The sequence below is a fragment of the Arabidopsis thaliana genome, assembly GCF_000001735.4.
Source record: "Arabidopsis thaliana chromosome 1 sequence".
Classification (NCBI taxonomy): Eukaryota; Viridiplantae; Streptophyta; class Magnoliopsida; order Brassicales; family Brassicaceae; genus Arabidopsis; species Arabidopsis thaliana.
The window spans coordinates 17,246,476-17,265,097 of NC_003070.9; the positions used below are offsets into that span (position 1 = coordinate 17,246,476).

Genomic DNA, 18,622 nt, shown 5'->3' on the forward strand with positions numbered 1-18,622 from the left:
CATTTAATATTTAGAAGAAAACCATTTTTTTAACACTAATAACAAAGATTACAAATGAATTCATATATACAGAAAAATATGTAACATAGTGACCTCAACTGTTGTATTTCAACAGCCTATAGTCCTATACGATTATTCAAATGAAAATTATACTTATTTAAATTTTGCAAACTTACATATAATTTTAGCTATTTTTATAAATAGAAATTCATTTTTAGCTATTACATATATATATATATATATATATATTAATTTACATGATTATTATTATTATTTTATTAGGACTATATTTTTATATAGAAAATTAAAAATTATTATTATCGTATCGAATCTGGTTAATTTTTACAAAATACCCAACTTACGAACGACAAAAATAATTATTTTATCGTGTTTATTAATTTATCTTATATTAATTAATAGAGATTATAATGTATTCAACAATATATATATACTGATCTTTACCTTAATTTTCAACTTAATTTATAGACACTCTTGGCTTTCTTTTTAATTGGCATCAAGATTTTCAAATTTATTTTATTTCCCTTAATCCGTGAAATGGTCTTTTACTTGTTTGGTTGAACTGATTTCTGTAGTTTTTCCCGAATCCTCTTACCTTTACTGAAATTCTCAATTTTAGAACTTTTGTGTGGGTATGTTTGCTTCATTCCATCATTAGGGATTAGGCTTATATGGGCTTCAGTTGTTAACACTCTTGAAGCCATGGAGAACATGGGATGGGCCTATTCCTACAAAAGCCCAAACAAAAGGGTTTGTGTTAATTTTCAAAGGGAGCAGCTTAATGCACAAGAAAATTGAAAGAAGTTCAGAGAGAGATAATAAAAAGCAGCCATGAAGAGAGTTTGAGCTGTTGGTTTTTCCTCCTAATGGGGAAAACCAATTTGGATTTTGTTTTAGAAAACCAAACTTGGATTTGGACTACTTATATTTAATCCACGAGATTGTATTGGACTTCTTCTTCTTTTTTTCTTAACTCAAAATATAGTGGACTTAATGTAACATCCGTATTCCAAAAAGAATGAATTAATGGAGTTTAGGTCAGAATTAGAGCGGATTTGATCTTTTTCAATAAGTTGTTAATCGGGTTGGTTTATTAATTAGACCAAAAGGATGGTTTAACTAATTATCGGTTTAGTAGAATTTTGGTTTGACCAAATTACACCAAATAACTCTAATTCTTTTCTCTTATAAGTTGACGCCATCTTCTTCTTTTCTCATTTGTCATGATGAAATATGTCGTAAAAGCTTGTTTATTCCAATAGCACAAGAGAAGTATTTATACAAGAGGATTTGTGATATACGAGATAAGGTCGTATCTTAGTAAATATAAGATTCACATATATCTTAGTCTAATACCCCCCCTCACGTTGGTGGTATGTAATTAGTAACACCTAACGTGGACAATAACCGTTCAAACGTCGGTCTTGGCAACGACTTGGTAAAAAGATCAGCAACTTGCTCTGTTGTAGAAATGTGCTCCGTAGTAATGAGTTTATCGAGAACCGCATCGCGGACCTTATGGCAATCGGATTCTATGTGTTTGGTGCGTTCATGGAAGACATGATTAGCTGCAATGTAAAGTGCTGCTTGACTGTCACAATGAACCGAGATTGGAGAAGAATGATTAACACCCAAATCTTTGAGAAGCGCCTTTAACCACTTGATTTCCTTAAGCGTATATGCCATAGCCCTGTACTCCGCTTCGGCTGAAGAGTATGAGACTGTGTCTTGTTTCTTTGTCTTCCATGAAATGGGAGAGTCGCCGAAGTAAACAACATAGACAAAGAGAGAGCGTTGAGTTAACGGACACGAGTTATAGTCTGAATCATAATAAGCAGTAACTTGAAGATCACTATCGGAGCGAAGTAAAATGCCTTGTGCGGGAGACTCTTTGAGATACCGAACAAGACGAAGTGCAGCTTCCCAATGAACAACAAGTGGAGCCTGCATAAACTGGGAAAGAATGTGGACAGCATAAGTCAAATCCGGTCGCGTGACATTGAGGTAGATAAACCGGCCGACGAGACGACGGTACCGTTCGGGACTCTCAAACTTTGGTCCTTGGGCAGAACCTAGTTTATGATTGAGTTCAATCGGAACAGCGGAAGGCTTACAACCAAGTAGTCCCACCTCATTAATAATATCCAATGCATATTTGCGTTGAGAGAGACAAAATCCATCCGGACCACGAGAAACTTCCAAACCGAGGAAGTACTTCAACTTCCCGAGATCTTTCATGTGAAAACATTGGTGAAGTTGTCTCTTGAATCGATTGATAGCATTGAGATCATTGCCTGCGACTATAAAATCATCAACGTAAATAAGAATATGAATGATTGTATCACCGGTCTTGAGAGAGAGCAAAGAGTAGTCTTCGTAGCTTTGTGTGAAACCCATGTTACGGAGAGTTGTAGATAGTTTGGAGAACCAACAGCGAGGTGCTTGTTTGAGACCTTTTTGGGGTCTGAACATTTAAAACCTGGTGGTAGTTTCATGTAGACTTCTTCCTCAAGATCACCATGGAGAAAAGCATTGTGAACGTCCATTTGATGGACTTCCCAATCTTTTGCGGCTGCGACTGCTAAAAGAGTTCGAACTGTTGTCATTTTGGCAACCGGAGCAAACGTCTCCTTGAAATCAATACCTTCTTTTTGGTGATTACCCATAACAACTAGACGCGCCTTATGTCGCTCGAGTGTTCCATCAGAGTTAAATTTCAACTTATAAAGCCATTTACTACTTATGGCTTTCTTCCCATGTGGTAGATCCGTAATATCCCATGTATGATTAGCTTCGAGTGCATCAATCTCTTTTGACATGGCTTCGCACCACTCTTTAATAAGAATAGCATCTTTAAAATGTTGAGGCTCTTTACTATCAAGAATGGCAGCAATAAAAGTAATATGATTTGCAGAGAAACCAGAGTTAGTCAAATAATCCGAGAGAGGATAAAGAACTTTACCAGAAACCGAGTCCAAGGATGTTGAAGTGGGGACACCAGAGGAGAGAACATGTGAGGGAGAGTGTATATTGTGTAATGCGAAGGTCGTCTTAGCTTTAGGATTTGTGACAAAGTCCTTTAGTAGAACTGATGGCCTCTTCTCCCTACAGCCTTTCCCCAATAGCTCAAGAAGACCAGGAGAAGAAGAGGAAGCAGATGGAGAAACAGGCGGAACAACAATAGTATTGGCCGGATCGATCGGAGTGGGGTCCGGATCAATCGATCGGGGAGTAGCTGGCAGAGACTTGGGATCGGTCGATCCGATGGGTGGATCGATCAATCGAGTACCATCTGGAAGTGCAGAAGTCGGGGTAGTAGTAGTCGGATCGATCGATCCAGTGTTGGGATCGATTGATCTGGATTGTGGAGGAGACAACGGACAGATACTAGACGGTATAGGGAGAAACCAGTCGTCATTTTCCATCGCAGGAGTAGGGAAAGGAGTAATAGGTTGGTCAATAGTAGCGTATGGGAACACATCTTCATGAAAACGAACATCTCTACTTGCAAAGATTTTTCCAGTTTCGAGATCGTAAACACACCAAGCTTTCTTGCCGTATGGATAGCCGAGAAACACACATTTACGACTCCGAGAAGTAAACTTATCTTTGTTGCGGGGGCGGATATGCGCATAACAGAGACAACCAAACGTACGAAGCATGTCATATGAGGGACGTTTTCCAAACAAGACTTCATATGGAGTTTTACCATTTAACACAGTAGATGGTGTTCGGTTGATAAGATGTGTAGCTGTTAAAATACTTTCACCCCAGAACTTGACCGGTAGATTAGCCTGAAAGAGACAAGCGCGAGCAACATTTAATACATGACGATGTTTTCTTTCAACACGACCATTCTGTTGCGGAGTGTCAATACACGAAGTTTGATGGAGAATGCCGTGTGTCTGAAAATAGGAGGTGAGACACATGAATTCAGTTCCATTGTCGCTGCGGAATGCTTTGACTTGTTTACCGAATTGACGTTAAGACGTGGCACAAATGTTGTGAATAAGTTGCGAAACTTCAGTTTTGGAAGACATGAGGTATGTCCAAACCGAGCGAGAGTAGTCATCAACTAAGGTGAGAAAATAAACAGCACCGGTTGTTGATGGTGTTCTATACGGTCCCCATACGTCGCCATGAATTAAAGAAAAATATTATATTATTTTATTATTGCTAATAGGAAAAACTGCTCGCGTTTGTTTTGAACGGAAACAAGTATCACAACTATCAATCTTTTCAAAACCTTGCGAAGAACGATGACATTCTGGTAAAGAAAGTAAAACACTAGCAGAAGGATGTCCTAGTCGACGATGAAGCAAATCTCCAGAGATAGCAAGATCCAAAGAAGCTTTGTTAACTCGAGGAGACACGACACCGGTAAAGTAATACACTCCCTCACGTTCTTCCCCCGCCCCAATCAAAGTCCTCGAAAAACGGTCCTGTAAAAAACACAAAGTATCAGTAAAGATCGCGATTGAACTTGTCTGTTTAAGTAGTTTGGAAACAGAGATGAGAGTGCAATCGAAATCTGGAACGTATAACACGTCATGAAGTTGATAAGAGGAACTTAGTGGGAGGGTGCCACATTTTGTAGCACGTGATGCTTTGCCATCGGGTTTTGTAACGGGAGACGGAACAATATCAAAGACATTAACCAAAATTGAACAATCTCCTGTCATATGATGTGAAGCGCCTGTATCAATCACAACATCAGTAAGACAAGTTTTACCCGACAAGCGTTCAGAGGAAGTGTTAGGGCGTTGAGCCTGTAGAAGAGAGATGAGTTGGGTGATTTGATCGTTGCCTTCCGTGGAGGATGTTGAAGCTGATGCCTGGGCATTGTTAGCCTTACCACGACCACGAGAAGGAGAAGCAGATGTTGGCGGACGAGAACCACCACGACCACGTCCATTGGAGCCTCGACCATGCGTAGAAGATTGGTCATCTTTGCGTTTTTGTTCTAGCCACTAATCTGGGTATCCATGGATGAGAAAGCATTCTGTCACATCATGGCCTTTGCGGTTGCAGTGGGTGCAAAAGAGAGTAGATCGATCTTGAAATCGTGTGGTAGTATTGGTTTGCACCGAGAAGCCAATTGCATCTGTTTTGACAACTTCTTTAGACCGAGATGCATTGAGGTTCTGTTCCTCGCGAACTACACGAGAGTAGACTTGATAAAGATCTGGGAGAGGCTCTACATCAGTGATAGAGGATCGTATGGAGCTGAAGCGAGTATCTAAACCCAGAAGAAACTTGTGAACACGGTCATCTTCACGTTATTTGTCAATATCAGATGCGGCTTCACACTTGCAAACACAACCGGTTCTATAGTTGTCTAACTCTTCCCACAGTTTAGTCAACCGCCCATAGTAGGCTAGAACAGGTTGTCCATCTTGATTGCAAACGGCGATTTCATCTTTTAGAAGTGTTTTTCGTACCCCGTTACCTACCGAAAAACGTCGACGAAGGTTCTCCCATAGTTGTGCTGCATCGGAAACAAATGATACCGTAGAACGAATAGGTGGATCAATGGATGTGCGGATCCATCCAACAATCATGGAGTTTGTGGCAGTCCACATACTTAGTTCGGGGTCCGCAGCTGGTTTTGTGATGGTTCCATCGATGAAGCCAAGCTTCTGTTTAGCACGGAGTGAGTTACGGAGTTCTTCAGACCATTCAGAGTAGTTGTTTTCTTTTAAAACAACCGAAGAGATCAAAGCACCAGGATGATCGGATGCATTGAGAAGATATGGAGTTGATGACGTAGATGTAGGTGTAGATGTAGATGTTGTGGACGCAGATTCGGTAGACATCGTAGAGTAGTGAGTTTAATAGAAATTTGTAAAAGAAGAATAGAAAGATGAGCAACGGTGGTTACGAAGAACAACGGCATCTCTGTTTTTTTTTAGAAAAAGAAAAGGGAATTAGTCATAGAATTTTATTGCTCTGATACCATAAAATATGTCGTAAAAGCTTGTTTATTCCAATAGCACAAGAGAAGTATTTATACAAGAGGATTTGTGATATACGAGATAAGGTCGTATCTTACTAAATCTAAGATTCACATACATCTTAGTCTAATACATGACCTGAAAACCAAAAGAGAAAGAGAATTGTTTTTTAACTTGAGAAAAAAGGAAAGGTTAAGCTTTGTTGAAAGGAGGAGGAGACAATATCGTCGAGGTTTGGTAGAAATCAGGTTCGACCTATCAAATCGTGGACAAAGGTATCAAAATTTTCAGAGATTGTAGCTAAGACCTACAGTTACATGTGCCTTTTTGCGAATATTGATTTGAGTTAAACTGGGCTGTAATTTCGCTTGTACTACTCTTGGGCTTTTCTCTTTGTACAAGGTTGTTCGGCTTTTCTAATGAAATATTTGGTCGACAAAAAAAAACCAACTGTTAAAATATAATATCCACCATTAAATCTGAAAAACATTGAGGCACGAAACTATTTTCCAAATATCAGCAAAATCAGACTTTAAAATTTTTGAAAATCTGTCTCTCTCTCTCTTATCGCTCTAGAATTTTTAAGAGAGAAAGATACTTTTTTAATCGATCTTGCCGTCAGGATTTGTTTAAATTTGGCTTCCGTCTGACATCCATCAGCTTCTACAATAGTGGTTGGTCAGCTTCCGTCTAGCATCGTCTAGCTTGTTTAGTAATGATGGCTAGCTTCTGTTATCCACCGGAGTAGTCCGGTTTTGCTTCCCGTTCTCGAGTTTTCTTTTTCTACTCTTTGTTTTTATCACAGCTACCTTGTGTCGTGACGTGTTTAGTTTCAGTAATTCCGTGATCTATGAGACGACGGTGTCAATTCGATGGCCTTGTTTCGTTTGATGCGGATTCCCTTTTGTTAAGTAAGCGGTCTACAACAAGAATCAACGTTGATTGCAACTAAGGACTAAGGTAATGAAAAGGAAGCTTTGTTTTCAGCAAATTATGGATTGCCTATAGCTGTCTTTACATGTATTGGTACTTCGATTCGAGCAAATCTCTATGGATCAATCAGATCTTCCTCCTCTGTTACCTGTTATTCGTCAGATCTTTCTTTGTTTGTTGATTTGACATGCGGATGAGGATGAGACTTCTGTTTTTGTATCCCTTTCCACTGTATTATGCAGTATCCGGTGAGAATCAATAAAAATCGATGTTCGCTCAGTTTTTCCGGCGTCGATTGCATTCACCGGATTCGGAGTCGTCGATGGTAAAGGATGACGAATTATTTCAGAGTTTCTCTTGTGACACGACTTGCTTCACGTGTGTCTATTTTTGACACGTGTAATGGCCATAAATTTATCCTTGTTTCCTTGGTGTGATATCATTTGGGCTTTTTAGTGGGCTTGTAAACTTGCATATAGATATACAAATTTGAATAAAATTTAGTTCACTTGTGAAAAAAAAAATATCAGCAAAATCGGATCTCTTTTAAATGTCAATATGATCTAAACAACGAACTTTAACAGATATGTATTTCCCCCTCCTTTGCCTCTGCAAATCTCTCATCTTTTTCTTGTTTTCTCTTACACAAAATGACTATGTAATTGCTTATTTCGTTATAAAAAATTTCATTTTACGAGGTTTTTATCCTGAATTTTTTTATTCTACTGCATGTTATTATGCGATTATTCAATGTTATTAATCGGAGACAATAATTTTGTAATTACTATGACATCAACGTACGTACTCTTTTTGTTTGCTGCATGTATAGCGATTCAATCAGCTCATTTCATACACACTTAATTAGAGACCCTTTTCATATATTAGATTGACAGCTTAGCTAGAACAGCTTTTTCTGGGCTTATAGGCTTAAGATTTATTTATTTTTTGGTTAAAGATTCTATATATAACTATATAAGTATAATTCTCTGATTTTGATTGTAATACATTTTAAAATATTTTGTTTTTAACTCACAACAAAAATTTAGCACTTACAAAAATAATGTCTTTATAAAGTATAAGTTTTCATTTTGAGCATAACAAAAAAATGCTATGCTGATCATCAATATCTAAGGAAAATTAATGCTAATTGTTTTAGAGCACCCTCAATGATGTATCTTGGGTATATCTTAACAAAATCTTAGGATTAAAAGTGATTAAATTAAATCCAACTAACAATCTTAAGCTAAGAAATATATCTAACTTAAGATGTTTTTGCTTAGCTAAGATGTGTCTATGTGTCACTTTCACATTGGTTTAAGGAATAAACAAAAGGGAAAGCAAAAAAAAATGCAAAACTGATCTTCTATCCTTAAGAAACAATTGAATCTTAACCATTGGAGGTCATTTTTGTTAAGATACTTAACTTTTAGTCTTAGCTTTCAAAAAACAAAATTTTATTTTTAAATAATGCTAAGATTCAAAGTTAAGAATTAATTGGTACTTAACCATTGAGGATGAGCATCCTCAAAGGGAGGATTTTAGAAGTTTCTTAGATTAATAAAGTAATAAAATTTAATGTTTAATGATCCATGAAGCTTAGAGGCTCTCTTAGCTTAGAGGTGCTCTTAGGTTGCTCTTAGTTAATTGGTGGTGACGTGACCAGGTTTTATTGGTTGGAGTAGTAAATATTTAACCTCTTTCCCTATTATTTGTTCTCAAAAAAATTTCTAAATCCTTTTTATTAAAACTTCATTAATACAAAATATTTTACCAAATTTTATCATTTCTACATTTTTCTTTTTGTTATGCATGTATCAAACTTTATGAATTCAATAATGATTAAGTTTTCTAAAAGTAAAAGATTTATATATATATATGTGTGTTTTTAATCAAGTTTTCTTAAGTGTGGATGTTGGATTTCGTATCCGGCCCAATACGCGGTTTGAGCCCAGCAGGGGACCCATCCAGGGAAAAGCCTGTTTAAGAAGACCGTCATTTCAAATTCGATTTAGGCTTTATTCGAGTAACGGAAGAATCTCGAATTAAAGACGCTCATTAACTACTCGAGCTGGAGACTTCGTAACGTCCGAAGTAAAGGAAGCGAGATTTCCGGCGTAAGATCAGCGTAGTGATTAATTCGTTTGATTCGAAGTTCTTTGTATAAATATGTTTCATTTGCGATTGTACGGGGGACGGAGAGATACACAGAAACTATAGAGAAATAAATATACTTTTTCCGATTGATCATTGTTCGTTTAACAAGTCTTAAGATCCTCGAAGCATCCACAAAATTCTAATTGCAGATTCCGACATCCACAATTTGGCGCTAGAAGGAGGGGTTATTAAGTCTTTTACTTCAGAACAGCGATCAAAGTCACCATGAGTAGCAACGACGATCGGAGTTCCGGCGACCAAGCCTCCACCCTTGACAACATCAAGCAGTTGCTCCAGCAGCTGTCCGAGAAGACTGACCGACAACAGCTTGCCGTGACATCTCTATCCGACAAGCTCGTGACCTTCCAAGAGCAATGCAACGGCCAATTCGCAGCGCTGGCGGCTAGTCATTCTGAAATCAGATCGGCTCACAACGCGTACGCGGAGCGAGTCGATTCACTCTCTGGAGGAACTGCGCGAACCACCGGAGCTCGAACGCGACTCAACTTTCAAGGCACCGCCAGTCCGAGCGTCCAAAATTCCCAAGAAGCGTCTGGCCAGCAGACTCCGCCGCCACCGGTTGAAGTCGGGGCGACATCGACTCAGAATCCTGTCACCTCATCTTCACCAGCAGGACTTGCCGCAATTTCAAATGGGGGAATAGCTCGGACTCCAGCTCCACTTGATCCCGCCATCAGAATCCCAATCTCTGATTCCCGACAAGAGCCAAGCGCAGTCAGTTCGGAGCTTCAAAACCTTCAAGATCAAATTTGGGCCATGAACGCAAAAGTCCATCAAGCCACTACTTCGGCTCCCGAAGTGGAAAAGGTTATCGAAGCAACAAGGAGAACACCTTTCACCCCAAGGATCTCTAAGTTACGTATCCGCGAATTCCGAGATTTCAAGCTTCCTGTTTACAATGGAAAGGGAGATCCGAAAGAGCATTTGACTTCCTTCCAAGTCATCGCCGGACGGGTCCCCCTAGAGCCACACGAAGAGGATGCCGGGCTTTGCAAATTGTTCTCGGAAAATTTGTCCGGACCTGCTCTCACTTGGTTCACCCAGCTGGAAGAGGGCTCGATCGATAATTTTAAGCAACTATCAACTGCATTCATTAAGCAGTACGGATACTTCATCAAGAGTGACATCACTGAAGCCCATCTTTGGAATCTTTCTCAATCCGCTGACGAACCACTTCGGACTTATATTACTGCTTTCAAAGAAATCATGGTTCAAATACCCAGCTTGTCCGACTCAGCAGCTCAGTCCGCGCTCAAAAATGGTCTTTGGCATGAATCACGTTTCCGCGAGTCTTTGACACTAAATCGACCTGAGACAATCCAAGATGCACTTCATCGAGCAACGAACTGGATAAATGCAGAAGAAGAACGAGCTTTTCTAGCTAAAAAATTCAGTGCTTCAAATGCTGCACCAAAAGTGTCTCAGCCCGCAACTACCAAAAAACCTGCCGAAATCAGAAAGCCTGCAGCAGGAACTTTCTCCATCGAGAAAGAGTCACCGAAATCTTCTCCTAAAGCTTCACCGTCCAAGCCGCCTTTTTCTCCTAAGGGCAAAAACGGCGCTTTTCCGAGTAACAAATGGGTCTGAGACCCGAATGCATATTGCGATATTCATAAGATGAACGGTCATGCAACCAAGGATTGCAAAGCGTTGGGCAGACTGTTAGCAGCGAAGTATGCTTCGGGAAAAATTTCCGAAGTGGACATTACGGCGATCGAATTGGCTCAGACCGCAAGCAAAGTCCCAGAATCAGAGGAAGCTTCATCTCCGAGCAAAAAGCAGAAGAGCGATCCGGCTCCCATAATTCCTAAAGGTCCGAAGAAAATGGTCAAAGTGATTATGGGAGGTTCAAAACTTTTTCGTGATTCTGTTAGCGCGATAAAACAGCATGAGAGAAAATCTGTCACCCCGGTTGCAAAGAAACCGAGAACCGGTCGGGTTGATTACCCAGAAATATCCTTTACCGAGGAAGAAACCAGCGATCTGGACAAACCGCACGATGATGCTCTGGTAATAACTCTTGACATTGCGAATTGCGAAGTGCAGAGGATTCTTATTGACACTGGGAGCTCGGTCGATTTGATCTTTCTCGACACTTTACTACGAATGGGAATCTCCAAGAAGGATATAAAGGGAGCCCCGAGTCCACTCGTATCTTTCACCAGCGAAACTTCGATGTCTCTTGGTACTATAATACTTCCTGTTACTGCGCAAGGAATAGTCAAGATGGTTGAATTCACGGTTTTTGACCGACCTGCTGCGTACAACGTAATTCTCGGAACTCCCTGGCTGTACGAGATGAAAGCGGTACCATCTACCTACCATCAATGTGTCAAGTTTCCAACCTCTTCCGGAGTTGGACAAATCCTCGGGAGTCAGCGCACGTCTAGGATGTGCTACATGACCGGGCATAAGCTCAAAATCAAATAGCAACCACAGCTCGAGGCGTCCCCGAATCCGATCAAAAAAGTAGGCGACGACCTCGTGGAGCGGGTAGTTATAAACGATGACCATCCGGATCAGCTCGTTGGAATCGGGGCTAATCTGGGCGAAACTTTCCGAAGCAAATTAATTCTTTTCCTTAAAACGAATAAAACAACGTTCGCTTGGACAGTTGGCGAGATGACTGGAATCAGTACGGAAGTAATCTCGCACGAGCTAAATGTAGATCCAACCTTCAAACCGGTTAAACAAAAGCGCCGGAAGCTTGGTCCAGATCGTGCAGAGGCAGTAAATGTCGAAGTCACTAGGCTTCTCAAAGCTGGTTTGATACGCGAAGTCAAGTATCCTGAGTGGCTCGCTAATCCCGTGGTCGTGAAGAAAAAGAATGGCAAATGGCGTGTTTGTGTTGACTTTACTGACCTCAACAAAGCATGTCCAAAAGATTGCTTCCCACTTCCTCACATTGACCGACTTGTCGAATCCACTACAGGACACGAGATGTTGTCCTTTATGGATGCCTTTTCAGGATATAATCAAATTCTGATGAACCCGGACGATCAGGAGAAAACATCCTTCATTACGGAACGTGGAACGTATTGCTACAAAGTGATGCCCTTCGGGCTGAAGAACGCGGGTGCGACCTACCAGCGTTTGGTCAACAGAATGTTTAAGGATCTTCTCGGCAAAACCATGGAAGTATACATCGACGATATGCTGGTGAAATCGACCTCATCTACCTAGCACTTCGGACATTTACAGCAATGTTTCGACATTTTAAATGAGTTCGGAATGAAGTTGAATCCTTCAAAGTGTACGTTCGCAGTTCCTTCAGGGGAGTTCCTTGGGTATATTGTCACTGAACGCGGAATAAAAGCAAATCCGAGGCAGATAAACGCTTTTCTGTCAATGACTTCACCTCGTAGTATAAGGGAAGTACAAAGATTGACAGGTCGAGTGGCAGCGTTGAACAGATACATTTCCAGATCTACAGACAAATGCTGCGAAGAAGCATTCAAGCAGTTAAAGCATTACTTATCCGAACCCCCGGTCCTTGCAAAACCTGAGTTCGGGGAACAGCTTTTTTTGTACATCGCTATTTCAGAGAGTGCAGTGAGCGGTGTACTAGTAAGAGTGGAGCGAAGTGACGAGCGTCCTATCTTCTACGTTAGTAAATCTTTCTCCGACGCAGAGACAAGGTACCCTATGATGGAGAAGCTCGCGCTAGCTGTTGTCTGGCAGCCCGAAAACTTCGACCGTACTTCCAATCACATCCGATCGTCGTTCTAACGTCTTTACCTCTTCGCACCATCCTCCATAGTCCAACTCAATTTGGACGATTAGCGAAATGGGCCATCGAGCTGAGCGAGTTTGATCTTGAGTTCCGAGCTCGAACGAGTTTAAAGTCCCAAGTTTTAGCGGATTTCCTTATTGAATTACCTTTGGCTGCACCAGAGCAGACGGATCAGACTCAACCATGGATACTTCACGTTGATGGGGCTTCGTCAAAGCATGGGTCTGGAGTAGGGATTCGTCTGACATCTCCCACCGGTGAAGTGCTAGAACAGTCTTTCCGCCTAGCTTTCAACGCCTCTAATAATGAAGCGGAGTACGAATCACTGCTGGCTGGATTACGACTTGCCGTCGGGGTCGGAGTCAGAAACTTGCATGCCCATTGTGACTCACAGCTCGTCGCAAATCAATACTCCGGCGAGTACGAAGCAAAGGATGCACGTATGGAAGCATACCTGAATTTAGTTAGCGAGATTTCAGGAAAATTCGAGCAGTTCGAGTTAACCAGAATCCCTCGAAAACTCGGCTGCTGACGCTTTGGCAGCTTTGGCATCTACTTCCGAAGTAACCTTAGCTCGCTTAATTCCCGTCGAGAAAATAAGCCAACCAAGCATTCGTCTCGACAAAGTAAGTTTTGTCACCACCCGTGCCATGCGAAGAAGGCTAGATGCTCAGTCAGCAGAAAACGGTTCTCCTCAGCTCGAAGAGGATGAGGGAATTTCGGTCATAGTTCACCCCGTCGAGAACATTCCAGATAATCATGATGCGCCACTCCCTGATCAACCACCTCATGATTGGGGGGCAGACTGGAGAGAGCCAATTCGGGATTACATCCTCAACGGTACGCTTCCTGCAGAAAAGTGGGCAGCTCGAAAGCTGAAAGCCACTTGCGCACGTTTCTGCGTAGCAAACGATACTCTCTACAGGCGAATCATCTCGGCTCCCGACGCTGTATGTATCTTCGGTGAACAGACCCGAACTGTAATGAAGGAAGTTCACGACGGCACCTGCGGAAATCACACCGGAGGTCGCTCTTTGGCTTTTAAAGTAAAGAAGTATGGTTACTACTGACCGACCCTGGTAGCAGACTGCGAAGCATATGCCCGTAAATGCGAACAATGTCAATAGCATGCACCACTCATCCTTCAGCCCGTAGAACTCCTCAACACAGTCTCGGCTCCCTATCCATTTATGAAGTGGTCAATGGACATTGTCGGACCTTTACACGTGTCTACTCGGGGTGTACGCTTCCTACTCGTACTGACAGATTATTTCTCAAAGTGGGTTGAAGCCGCAGCGTACTCCAACATAACTCACGTCCAAGTTCGGAACTTCATCTGGAAAGACATAATTTGTAGGCACGACCTGCCTTATGAAATTGTCACCGACAACGGATCTCAGTTCATTTCCGAACAATTCGAAGCGTTTTGTGAAGAGTGGCGAATCCGTCTCAGTCATTCTACACCTCGTTACCCGCAAGAAAATAGGCAAGCCGAAGCAATGAACAAAACAATCATTTCAAACCTTAAAAAGAAGTTAAATGCCTACAAAGGAGCATGGTTTGGAGAATTGCAAAATGTTCTCTGGGCAGTTCGTACAACACCAAGAAGAGCAACCGGTGAAACTCCTTTCTCTCTGGTCTATGGAATGGAGGCGGTCATCCCTGCTGAAATCAAAGTCCCAAGTGCAAGGAGAATTCGCAATCCTCAGAACGAAGAGGCAAATAACGAAATGCTGATCGATGTCATCGATACCATTGATGAACGACGGAATCAAGCCCTAGTTCGGATGCAAAATTACCATAATGCTGTGGCACGATATTACAACTCAAACGTTCGTAATAGATCTTTCGAAGTGGGAACCCTAGTCTTACGTCGGGTTCAGCAGAACACGGCGGAAAAGGGAGCAGGCTAATTAGGGATCAGCTGGGAAGGTCCCTACAAAATCACACACGTTGTACGCAACGGAGTCTACCGCCTGATTAACATGGAGGGATAACAGTTCGCAGGGCATGGAATTCAATGCATCTAAAACGTTTTTACATTTAAAAGCATTTTCCTTATGTAAATCGAACTACGTTAGACTTGATCCCCACCTTTGGGTACGTAGGCAGCCCGCACTTCGGGTCCAGTCTCTATAATCAATAAAATCAAACTTTCTCGTAAATCAAGTTGTGTTTGGTTTTCATATCTGAAACTGCTCCGGGTGGATCACTACGCATCCAACCCTATGCTTCAGAAATACTCGAATTAAGTTGATAACTTAAGTTCGCGGTCTTAAGTGATATCCGTACTAACTTACAAAGCCGAGCTCCGCTTGCAATCGGATATCATCTTTTTGTCAAATTTTTATGCGATATAAGCCGAGTTTTAGCTCGCACTTCCACAGACAAATTTGGCAAGGAGAAACTTTTTTTTCAAAAAACTAAGTCTTTACGACTCCCGAATAAAGGTCAAGTAAAAAATAAGCCTCTGTGGCCAACAAAAAATTAAAAGCATTTGAGTCTTAAAAACAAACGGGGGGCCATTTCGGGCCATAACAACCCCAACAGACGATAATGTTTTGAAATTTTTTACTCCGCCCTTCCGGAGTCCTTCTCAACATCAACCGGGAACATGGCGGCAATTCTTGCTTCGGAGGCAGAGCCCTTGTTAGACCCTCCCTCGTCGATAACCACCACTTCGGCAGAGGGAATACTCTCCACGACTACCTCCGGTGGCGTATCGGCAAGGAGCGAAATGAGTTCAGTAGGGTCAGGATGAGGAGTCTTCGGTTCCGCAGCCTGTCTAGCAAACTTCTCCTCGTCAGCTCGGACCGATTCAAGCTCCTTTGAGAGATCAGGAATTTCTCCCTTCTCGATCTCCTCAAGCAACTCTCGGTTCGCTTTTGCCTCTGCAGCCCGAACCTTGAGGGTCTCTACCTCTTCGGATTCTTTGAAGAAATTCCCGTACTTCGAGGAGAAGTCGTGGAATTGAGCCCGCACCTTCCTCCTCTCGTCCGTTCTCGCCGCAGCAATCAGTGCGGCTTGCTCCTCTTCCATTTTCTTCAACTTCTCTTCGCAAGCTTTGAGGTCGGCTCGAGCTTGGGTCTCTTTATCGACTGCGTCGAGATATGCATTCTTCCCGGCCTCGAGCTTTGCGGTCAGGTCGATATTGTTCACTTCAAGCTTTTGGACCTGCAGTTCGGCAGCCTTCATCCGGTTCATAACTTTGTTCGCCTTCTCCACGGCCTTGGCGTTCTCATCTTCGTTTCGCTTGAAACTCGTGGCTGCAGAAAACGGAGTTGAACTCCAGGATTAACTGCATAATAAAATGTGTTACTCAACTAAGTCATTCACGGACATAACGGATATTGATTCAGTTCGGGTTTTACCTTGCCAAGTTTCCCGGCGAAGCGAAGGTAGTTGTCCTTGTTGACCTCTTTCATTTCGTCGAAGGGAGCTATGGCAGAACCGGGTGGAACGAGGGTCCTCATTGTATCCGCAAAAGTCATCGGAGGAGCTGATAAAAATTCTAAGTCAGATCTAAGGGTGATATTCGAAAGCTGAGACAAACGATCAGTTCGTTACCCGGAAGAGGGACGTTGCGACGTTCCGATTCACGGGTTTCGGATTCCCGAGAAGACAGAACCACCAGGTTCTGGGGGGCGTCCTCCACAACTCCCTTCAACTTCGCTCCTTTTTCCTCTTGACGAGGGCGTGAGGAGCGAGGTGGGGAGTGGCTGATCTCTTCGGGCTGCTTCCGTTTCTTGTCAGCAGCCCGCTTCTCGGGATCTTTGCCAGCAGGGTCCTTAAGAGCCTTTCCGGAACCCGAAGTAGGAGTTTCAGGTTTCTTTCCAGCCGACACCGAAGTAGGAGTTTCAGGTCTCGACCCAGAGTCAGACGGTTGGTACTTTGTTTTCTCAAGGGAACGGAGTTTGCTGTCCTCGAGGGTTCCCGCCATCACGGTTCTGTCGGATTTAATCCGCGCTTTGTCTTTCTCAGCTCACTCTCTCTCAAGTCTCTTTTCTTCGCGGTACGAGGGAGGAGACATGTCGGCTTTGCTCAAAATTCTTGGACAGAAAGGGGGCGAAGACACGGCAAGATCAGTTCGGGATCTAATTCTCCGACCTGACGCTCAGATTCTATCCGTAGTCAAGGACTCCCAACCTAGATCTTGACGACAAAAATTCGAGAAGTGAGCAGCAAAAGTATGTGAAACGGGAGGCGTGCTGACTTTAACTGTAAACAAAAACATAAAAGAAGGTGGTCAGTTCGGGTGCCATAAAGTGTTTGCATTCAGAAATTACGACTAATTTAAGTTGTGTTTTCCTAGAGTGAATTCACTATCTACCGGTGCGAGCTGCCCACTCAGAAACAAATAAACCAGTCTTGTTTCCATAAGTGAGCTCATTCACTGGAAAGAAGAAGTATGATTTTCTCCATTGCTCATCTTTGTCTGGGAAGTCATCGAAGACTCGGAAACCTTTCCGAGGTGACAAGAAAAATGTTCCCTTTGTTCGCCCTTTCTTAACTGCGTACAACTGAAGGAGGTCATTTAATGAGAGAGCGAATCCGTCTTCTTCAGCTAGAGTAATAAGGCACAAGACGGTTCAGATAACATTCGGGCACAACTGGGGAAGTGCGATCCCGAACTCGTGCATAAGGTCGATCAGGACGTCAGGGAGGGGGAAGTAAAGACCGCATAGCGAAAAGAAGATTTCGAATGCGCACGTGTGCCCTGGGGGAGGATTCTCAGGACAGACTGTCGGTTCGGGGGAAATGAGTTGAATTTGACGAGGAATTTGGTGGGCTCCTCTCAGCAGCGAGAGTCTGCTCGAAGTCGAGAGCGAAGTCTGGTATTTCCCGAACTTACCGTCCATTAGGAACACTTCGCGAACTACTTTCCTCGGAGGCATGACAAACACCGCGAAGTAATTTGCAAGGAGAGAAATCAGATCTGAAAGCCGTTTTTCGCGAAACTTTCTTAGGCGGCCGAAGAACACTTGAAGATCTTCTTCAAGAACTCAAGAACAGAGATGGGTCTGCGCCGTGTTTAATCTATTAGTGAACCGGAGCGACGGCGAGCCTAAGAAATTGGCGACGGAATTCGACCAGAAATAGGCGTAGAGCGCCGGCGATGTTGATTGGTCTTCGGAATTCTAAACTGAAAATCTAAGAAATCGATAAGGAATCTACTCCAAGTGCTACCGGCCTAAACCTACCACGATTCTAGGTCTAAGATTCCGACTATCTATCAATTCAGGCAAAATTCGAAACGAGAATTAAACGAAAGAGAGGTTGAGAAAGAGTCGGGATTGTTACCTGAGGCGACGAGTGAGTCCGATGGCTTTTAAGAGGTCAGTCAGAAGGTGAAGGGTTCGTCGGTTTATATAAAGGAGTAAATGAGCGGGAAAACCCAAAACCCTAGGATTACGAAGCGTCACACTCTTTCCAAGAAAATCCTCGAAAATTACGCGATTCAGTTTCCTTTTTTTACCTCGGGAGATTCTTATTCTCCCGGAATGACGTTCTATGATCTCCGGAGATGGCGCCACGAGTTGAACTTAAGTCCCCGAAGTGTTCACTTCGAGGACTTGGGAGGCAAATTGTGGATGTTGGATTTCGTATCCGGCCCAATACGCGGTTTGAGCCCAGCAGGGGGCCCATCCAGGGAAAAGCCTGTTTAAGAAGACCGTCATTTCAAATTCGATTTAGGCTTTAATTCGAGTAACGGAAGAATCTCGAATTAAAGACGCTCATTAACTACTCGAGCTGGAGACTTCGTAACGTCCGAAGTAAAAGAAGCGAGATTTCCGGCGTAAGATCAGCG

General features: G+C 42.6%; 1 protein-coding gene, 1 non-coding gene and 2 pseudogenes across 4 annotated transcripts; 2 read left to right on the forward strand and 2 right to left on the reverse strand.

Moving 5' to 3' along the window:
- Positions 1-1,383: 1,383 nt before the first annotated feature.
- On the reverse strand, positions 1,384-5,977 carry AT1G46552 (annotated as a pseudogene; the record flags this gene model as incomplete). Its single annotated transcript has 1 exon — positions 1,384-5,977.
- Positions 5,978-6,476: 499 nt separating this feature from the next.
- AT1G46554 lies at positions 6,477-7,428 on the forward strand. The gene has a single exon (NR_143578.1). It is a non-coding gene; the product is annotated as an other RNA (non-coding RNA).
- A 1,856-nt stretch (positions 7,429-9,284) lies between these two features.
- AT1G46624 lies at positions 9,285-14,857 on the forward strand (annotated as a pseudogene; the record flags this gene model as incomplete). Its single annotated transcript has 1 exon — positions 9,285-14,857.
- A 527-nt stretch (positions 14,858-15,384) lies between these two features.
- On the reverse strand, positions 15,385-17,708 carry AT1G46696 (hypothetical protein (Protein of unknown function, DUF601); the record flags this gene model as incomplete). The annotated part of the gene is made up of 6 exons (NM_103606.1): positions 15,385-16,099; positions 16,150-16,312; positions 16,381-16,794; positions 16,960-17,031; positions 17,144-17,333; positions 17,412-17,708. 6 exons carry the CDS (start codon positions 17,706-17,708, stop codon positions 15,385-15,387), a joined length of 1,851 nt encoding a protein of 616 aa, NP_175146.1.
- Between the last annotated feature and the right edge of the window lie 914 nt (positions 17,709-18,622).